The sequence below is a fragment of the Rhea americana genome, unplaced genomic scaffold, assembly GCF_003343005.1.
Source record: "Rhea americana isolate MKP2758 unplaced genomic scaffold, rheAme1 scaffold_61, whole genome shotgun sequence".
Lineage (NCBI taxonomy): Eukaryota > Metazoa > Chordata > Aves > Rheiformes > Rheidae > Rhea > Rhea americana.
Window position 1 is genome coordinate 3,505,415 of NW_028186768.1, and position 8,881 is coordinate 3,514,295.

The window sequence follows — 8,881 nt, forward strand, 5'->3', positions numbered from 1 at the left end:
TCTCTGATATTTGGCCTTTTGTTAGTAGGTAATGCTTTGCAAGTGCAACATCTACTGTGAAGAGGGGAGAAGGGGAATTTGTTTTTTTTTTTATTAGAGTATGGAATTGGTGCCTACTCCCAAAAGAGAAGATAAGGAGGATGCACAGAGAGGAAATCAAGTCATGCATCTCCTGGGAAATGCACAATAATTTTACCCATTTTTCATCAAAAGCAGCAAAGGTTTCCACTAGCTCAGAACAGWCTGTTAGGCTGAGAGGAAAAGGTCTTTAATGAACCTTTTTCCATAGTYTGATCCCCAACATCCCTCTTTGTTGCAGTTTATGATTGACCTAGGCAGGACTACTGGATTAGCAACATTTGCTGTTGACAMTTCTATTTGGTTCCCTCTATGATGATCTAAAATAGTTGTTGGTATCTCCCTTTTGTGTCTTGGATCCAGTAAAAATCGCAGGATTCTGTTCACTTTAGAGATTTAAAATAAAGACAAGCCGAAGCATCTTCACCACCAACTTGCTACCCTTTGACAGAGTCATCTTTTTAACAAGGTTCACATTTCCACACTTGAGTCAGTGCTTGGAGCTCGTGGTATCAGGTCTGGGTTTGTTAATGCACCTCTTTCGAGATGATGAGCACTTAGCTTTTAAAAGGCTCGGCTGATTAGATTGCGGGATGCTTCACTGCTCCTCTCACAAGGGATTCCAGCTCCAGGAAACCTCACCACTCTGCCTTTCCAGAAACACCACCATCCCGTTTCCTGGGAAGCAGGTGGAATTGATCTCTATAATTCATCTGACAATGAGCACATCAGCCTTGAGAAAAGAGCAAGAYAGTGTCTGTAAGCACAGGCTCCTTCCCACGTGATCCAAGAGCAGATTCAGAGAGGTGAGACCTACCACGCCAGAACTGGCCCTGCTCCCCTCCCACTGAGATGCCAGGTGCTGTGATGTAAAGATATGCAACACATGCACAACATTTTTTGGCTGCACTCTCAATTCCTAGCTGGTGGCCACCCAGCAAGCAGTAGTCACTTACACACGACATTACACGTGACAAAAATCTGTTCTTAGTCCTCAGCTTGGCACACAGATCTCTTAGTCATCATGATGTCAGAGAGAGTTGTCTGCAGAGAATGCAAACAGGACTGTACTTGGTTTTTTTTTTGTTTGTTTTTTTGTTTTTTTGTTTTTTGTTTTGTTTGTTTGTTTTTTTAAACACCTTTTAAGTTAACTAGTTTCTGGAAGAAGGAAAAAATAAAATAATAATAATAAAAAAAAAAATTAAACCCAACACTTCTCTTTAGTCTACTGGTTAGCACCAGCCCTGTGGTGAATGAGCTTCAGAGCTTGGTGGCAGCCTGCAGCCACTAGCTGCAAACTAGGGATGCCAACTGTTACCCATCTCATTCTGAGTTTACAATTTGATAGATCTGAAAATGCTCTTCAAAAATGCAAAACTCTTGATCGCTTTCTCACTGACATCTCAGTAAGAAATCTTCCTCTTCCTGCAYAGCAACATCATCACCATTATTATTATTGCAACTGCTGCAATAGCCTGAACAGTGGGCTGAGACCTGTCCTGCTAGGCACTGAATACACACTGAGCAAAAAGACTCTTCCTTTCCTACAAATTCAGTACAAAAATTTTGTTTCTTCCACAAATCACTATATTTTGCTCACAAGCAGTCTCAGAACACCTGGTTGTCATTTACAAGTTGTGCTGTTTTGTTTATTTTGCAGAGTAACATAAGAAAGAAAACAATTTCATCCTGCTTTTGCAAAACTCTCTGTAAATTTAATACATTAAACTATATTAAACTATTTCCACATTGCTCTTTGTTAAAAAGCACAGTGAAAGATGCCCAGAGATTTGGCTAGGGTGTTCTTTCATTACAATCTGAATACATCTAAATAAATCAATATGAAGCCCTATTAGTGATAATCACTGAAAATACAAGACTGTGCTTTAAAGGCACTCAATTGTACCTTAAATTGCAATCTTCTGGAGACAAGAACAATATTTCCATCTGTGGGTAGCCCAAATAACCAACACATATTAGCAATACTACAATAGGAATATTAAAAAATTATATGGAAAAGAAATAGCTTTAAAAAAAAAATTAAATGAGTTCTGAGSCAGGGACAAGCAGCTGGCTTTCACATGACAGCTGGTTCCCTAGCTGAGGGTCTTTGGGCACTACTATTCTCCACCTCTATCTTCTGGGGTTTATCACTCATTCCCAGGCGGACACCTGTCATTTACTCTGCAGTGTACAATTTCCAATTTCCTAGCTGCAACGTCTCTTGTGGAGACTGCCAGGTTTTATCCTGATCTTTCATCGGGGCTGGTATTAGCACCCAGCAAGGGCTCTCTGCTGAACCGCCTAGCCGCGCTGCCGGCGCGGCACGCAGCGGCAGGGCTCCCGGGACGGCAGACACACCAAGGCTTTGGCATGCCCGCGTGCCTCGTGGGGCCGGGCAGTGCTCCACGGCCCCATTTCGGAGCCTGAGGGTATTTGGTCTCGCACCTCTGGCRCTTTTCATACCTCTGCATGGGCCTCTCATTCCCTTGTAGAAGCTAGAGAGCCCATTTAAAGGACATTTTTATCCTTTCTCCATCTGAAGGCTCTTTGTCTTTCATCCATTCACGGTCTTTTTTTCTTCATTCTCTTTTTTCGACTGCTCTCAGACTTTCCAACCTTATTATATCACACTGATATAATCTCTCTCATCCATAATATCTCTCTTACCCATGCAACTTGCTCGAGAAACCTTACAAGGAAATTAATTCAGTCAGCAGCTGTTCATAGAGCCTAAAACTACTGAAAATGAAAATGGACCAATCAAAACAAGCAAAATAAATCACCCTTACAATTAGCTGGAACCATGGGAATTTGCTTCTGCATTTCTAATATGAAAAAAGATACTCCCATGCCAGAAGGCCCTAAGCATCTTCATCTCACTGAGTCAAAGGTGTCATAATGGTGTAAAAGGAAGAGGAGGATCTGTCCCAGCGTGCATGTGACAGTGAGAACAACAGTCTGTTAACTCTTAGAGTAGGTGGATAAAGAGGGAGAGAATAGAGAGGTATCAAAGAGGAAAAGCAACAAGAGAGCAGAGTGCAAAGAAGGATCTGRTAGCAATTCAAAGCATTTAGGAAAGTTAAAAAAATGCAGAGGGCAGAAGAAATGAGGAAGAAGATTAAAAACAAAGCATCAAGAACAGAAAGAAGAAATAAAAGAAGACTTCAGAGATATTGGTTAGACACTAATGAAACTGAAAAAAATAGCATTAGGATTACTACAGAGTCAYGAAGGAGAGGAAATGGAGAAAACTGAACCCAAGAGGCCGTACTGACATGCACTAGCAGGGACCAGGGCCCTCCACAGCCATGACCTGCCCACCACTTTAGAGGTAAAGCACAGTTATAATCAAGCTGCTATTTTTCCAGGAGGCCACTGGGACACGGGATCGGCACACRCTTACAGCAATTCTTTTCAAGCCACAAAGATGCACGTTTGGTGCCCTGGAGTCGAACCTCTCACCCCTACCAGGCACGTGGGCACCAATACCCGTGGCCTGACAGGCCTGGAAGCGTCCAGATGGCATGACGGGCACTGCAAGCATCGCAGCAGCACGCCATGACCAGAGCAAAGCCCAAGCCTCACCTGTCTCGTTGGAGAAGCAGGTTTTGTGAAACTTCCCCATGTAAAACTCCAGCCCAATGATGGCAAACATGACGATGGCGAAGAAGAGAAGCAGCCCGATCTGAAGCAAGGGCACCATCGCCTTCATGATGGACTTGAGGACAACCTGCAAGCCTGTGGGGACAAGGAAAAACATGCCATTAGTGAGAGAAGGAAAACAAGAGCCTGGGGGGCTACCACCAGTATAGTTAGGCTCTAGTGTGGTCCTCCCTTTCTCCTGAGGGGGCAAGGACAGCTGAGCCAGGGACAAGCACTGTCCTCTCACCGCCAGGAAGAGCCTCTCCAAGAATGCATGAGGCAGCAGCAACTGCTCCGAGGTGGATGGAAATAGGAAGGGAGAAGCCCAACGCCACCTAAATCTGACTCGAAGCAGTGCTCCAGCAGCGGTTGGGGGGCAGGGACCGCTTTGGGGGGCCCTTCGCCTCAGTGACCCTCGAGGGCCATGGAGGACCCATGTTGGGGCCAGGATGGCCCGAGGGGCCGCGGCCACGGAAGGGGGTAGTGCCCCGACTCGCGATGACCGAGCCAAGGGACAGCCCGAGTGCTTTGTGCAAGGGCTTAGATGATTAAGTCCTCCTGTTCCTCAGGCCCACCCAACTGATGGGAACTTTGTGGTACTAAATTAAGGCAAGTGGGACTCCTTGGCTTGCAGCTGGTTTTCCCCAACAGTCACCTGCAGGAGCAATATTTTTTATTGGAACAACTGGCACACTTGGAGGAAACCACCTTTCAGGCACACAAGCCCCTCCCGAGCTGCTCTAATGAAAAAATACTACTACRTCCTCAAGCCTAACATATCTCAAGTCCTCAGACTGTCACTGCTGCAGCACTGTATTGCCTTGCCTGGGCAAGCAGCCCCTGAAAACAGGTAGCAGCATCTGCTTGGGACTGTGCATGAGAGACCCAGCTTGTAAAATAGCACCTGCCCCTTCTCCAAGCCTAGCCAAGGACCTGGCCGACTTGAGGAAACTGGGACATTAGCCCAGCCCATGAAAGGGTACCAGTTTCTGGAGCCTTGATGCTGTCGGCACGAAGCCGGGCCCCTCGCAGGACCTCTGCTCACGTTTCCAACAGGGCTACCTGGCCACTGCTGGGTTACTGCAGAAGAAGAGCTGTGTGTCCTACCCAGAAGGGAAGCAGTGTCCCATCACCAGCTCTTGCTGGAGGCAAAAAAATCACTTCGTAGAACATGCAGAAATGAAACACACTCCTAGCAGTCATCTCCTACTAGTGGGCAGACCAGTAGGCAAACAGTGACAAATTAAAAGCCAGTAAGCCATGCTGTTGTTGTGACCTTGATGGCTTCAGGGCATAAGCAAGGTATGGTCCTGCTCTTCATCAGAGTACTCAGACCCTTCACGTTAGCATGTAGAATATAGCAAGTTGAGAACGTGAGACCAWTTTTTTATCTGTTTCTTCCCTTAGTTTCACTCCAATCTGGTGGCATAGAAGGGGAAAAATCCCCAATGCAAAATGCTCAGCTGGTAAAAACAGAAATTCCAAGCTCAGTGCTGGGGGCCTGAATGCAGCAACATTTTGGTCTCAGGCCCTCATATCTCAGAAAACCAAATCAACTCCATAGGTAAAGGAGTGCCAGGACAACTCCCCTGCCACTCACCTGCAAAAATGCACTTTAATTTAGGGTCACTATCAGCTGGCTATGCACGAAATGGGATGACAGAAAATCAGGACCTAGCAAAGACCAGCAGCCACAGACTACAAAAACACAGATGAAGAACAAATTGCTCAGAAAAAGCCCCCCAACAACTCCAAAGCTATAGAGCAACCTTGGCTAATGAAGACAGCATTATAATTGCACTCACTTGGGATTCCCGACACAAGCTTCAGGGGTCGTAACACTCGGACAGCTCGCAGAGTCCGCAGGTCAAAATCAGTCCCAGCAGTTGCTAGAATCCTAATTAAAGAGGCAAGAAAGAGAGAGAGAAATGAGATTGAACATAAATTCCTGTTTCTAAAGCATGGATAAACGTTGCGTAAAACCAACAAATTCAGGCTGCTTCAAACTTTTTACCTATCGTTACATTGCAAATCATGTCCCCTGAAAACAAACAATTCACACGTTCCTCTAGAGCTGCTGAGTCTTGCTTATATGATAAGAAAATCCTCAATATCTGCTGGCATAATGAGGACATTTACATAGCGAGTAGGCCCGGTGCTGGCCCTTAAAGAGCAGCACCCTGTACTTCACGCAATACATGCACCATTTTCCAAGGAGGACACATTGAGAGGGAAATAAATTCCCCTAGTTATGCAATAAATTGTCTACCAGAGCCTCTCCCTACAGTAAAATTAGAGGCCCCTCAAATACTGATGTCTGGTGCTTCCTAAAATCTGAAGCAGTTTCTGGTTATATCGTTTACTCTGTGTGTACAAAATCAAGTTTCATTCAGAGCATCTTACTCGATTACACCCAGAGAACAGGGTGCAAGCAATTCCTCTAATACACTTCAGCAACTCTTAATAAAGAAATACAGCTCCCAAACCAGAACAGTTCTTAAAAACTAAAAATGCTCTACACAGAAAATGAAATGGCTTCACCTTTTCAGGGCACAGTAAAGGAAGAAACATTGCCAGAGTGTCCACAAGCCTTCAAGGACGCAAAATCCTTAAGTGAGAAATCTGCGAGGCACACAATACCCCACAGAAGGCACGGCAACACTTTGTTCATTAATTACTGTGGCCGTTCCTTGGTTGTTTCAACAAAAATATTATTGATTTGGAATAGTGCTCCTCTAACACAAGCCAACTACGTCGTTAGTCCAGAGCAAAAACTCTTTCACAGCTCCACACTGATTGCTCAATTTGAAGTGATTTTCATTTCCTTTTGGTGAGATTTTTTCCCCAGGTTATTTTAAGGTGGAAGGTGCCGAGCAGCCAGCATAGCAATGAGATCAAGCACCCAATTACYGGATAATGAGTGTGCATGGAGCCACCGCTTTGTTAAACAAACCTGCTGTCCAGCAGGGCCCAACCTTGGTAGCCACATAACCAGACCATAATCTCACACTTTCACAAATCTTCCCGAGAAGTAGCACAGCAGAGGGACTTGGAAACCAAGTTTAAAAGACATTAAGCGAGATTCGAGAGATGTTATAAAAGAGAAGTGGAAGAGCTCTCCTCTAGACTGACGGGACACTTGGAAAGAGGCTTCCAGACTTCAGGCAACAAAACCTGGGACAGTCGCCCATGGATTAAGCACTCATGCACGGTACATTCAGCATGCCACAAGGCTGCAGCGTAGAGGTGCTCCAACAGGCATGGATCAGCTGCAGCGTGCACACGTGACGTATCCATTCCTGCCCAGGAGCCATTTTTCAGACTGCCTGATAATGTGCTGCTGAATATTCAGGAAAGTAGCTAGCTGCCACAAATATACAAGAGAAGCAAAGTATAGTMTGTTTTTCAGATGAGACATAAGTTTTATTATGTAGTATGTATTATGCAGGGCGTCTGACGTACTCAACTCTGGAAGATGCGGACACACAGAGAGCTCTTACATCGTACCTACACTGCGATAAAAAATGCTATCCATGACTTACTGACTGACTTAACATTGCGGCCAAGTGTGGGCCAGAAGAGCAGTATCAGCAGTACTATGCGGAAGGGGCCAGACTCAATCAGCAGGAGGTGCTGGAGGTCAGGAAAAAAAACATGCTGAGATGTTGGATGGCAATAGAGGCAGCAGTTAGCCAGGACCTGASGAATCAAGTATATTCTATAGGACACCTGTTCCCATATTTCCATGACCAGAAAATTTGCATTATATCAGCTCTATTGATGTAGTCTGAGCACAAGCAACAGAAGACAATTTAAACCAAGAACTGTCACACGCAGACTTCTAATTTAATCTTCCATATCCATGCCAATGATTTCACTCCTTTCCTCCCTCCCCTTCATCGCCACAACTTAATTGCTCACTTATAAACCTCGGTAGCCTGGGAACAGCACACACTTCAAGACAAAAGGTAATCTTAAACGTCCACCTCGGATGTTCCTACCAAAGGCGCAATCAGTCTCCAGTGAGTTAAGATGGATTCGTGCTGTCATTAGGCAGAGCCCTGGCTCCCAGTTCAAGCTGAGAGGAAGGTTTGCTAATATGCTCATCATTTTGTTTCTAAACTCGGGGGGGGGGAAATGGGGGTGAATAGGGGACCATCAGTCCGAGGGTGCCAGTCGGTGCTCTGATGGCTGTGGTGAGTCCTCCAGGGGAGGTCTTCATTCCAGTGCTATGTTCAAACTAGGTTTGATGCTAAGAATAGTCTGCTCAAGCAATGGCAAGCATCTCTAGCCAAGAACCCGAATCATTTATCAACTCCAACATTACCAATACTGTGATCCCTGAGCTAATTTATGTAGGACACCCTAGAGTACATCGTGTCCTGTAGCTGATGAGCTGGTCTGTGGCTCGTACACAACTAGCAGTCTGACTGCATGAATTGTCCATGCCCATATGGCCATCTTCTGCTGTGCTGTCGGTGTTAGGTCTGCCTATGAATCAGCCACTCTTGAAAATCTGAAAATCCCCAGACAGATTTTACCTCCAGAGAAAAAAAATACATAGCTGCATCCTAAATAAAACTGATTTTGGTGCAAGAAACAGAACAAAGAGAAGAGGTTTGTAGGTCTAGAAATTCACATTTGAGACTTGCTGGTAAATGAGCCACCTCTGTGGAAGACTCCAGCACTGGGTGAGAAAACCCAGGTGGGCATTTAACCTCATGCCATACTTTTCCTGCACTAGTTTAAGTGCGTGACTGGGTGCTGGACCCCRGCACACACTGCATGCACCCAACAAAGCAGCTCAGCAAGGGGAAGCCATGCCAAACCAATGCTAACATACTGCTGCTGCGTGAACCCTTCCCCTAAACTGCTCACAAACTTATGTGCAGAAGAGCACCAATGCCCCACGGAGGGAGGCTGTAATCAACTTCATGGCATTTGCTTAAGTGCTATCTTTCTATTTTACTTCCCCCCACACACACTCTCCTGTACTCCAGCTGAAAACTGCCAGAACCCATTGCTGTAACAAGAAGGAAAGGATTATTAAAAATAAGGGAAGAAGGAGGCTGAAGAAGTTAGAAAACAAGCATGAAAATCCAGTAGAAGCTTTCCGGTATGCACATCAAATACCTGAGAACAGAGAGCAAGTGACTGA

At 45.3% G+C, this 8,881-nt stretch overlaps 1 protein-coding gene across 4 annotated transcripts in view; it reads right to left on the reverse strand.

Annotated features, from left to right (window-relative positions):
* The window catches only part of CACNA1B (calcium voltage-gated channel subunit alpha1 B), a 306,930-nt gene that overhangs the window by 191,286 nt on the left and 106,763 nt on the right, over positions 1-8,881 (reverse strand). For all 4 annotated transcript variants that reach the window (XM_085320126.1, XM_085320125.1, XM_085320123.1 and 1 more), the window contains exons 4-5: positions 5,529-5,620; positions 3,667-3,819 (exon numbers count right to left, since the gene is read on the reverse strand). In XM_085320126.1, coding sequence (XP_085176252.1) covers positions 3,667-3,819; positions 5,529-5,620 — 245 coding nt within the window. The remainder of the gene's footprint in view (positions 1-3,666; positions 3,820-5,528; positions 5,621-8,881) is intronic.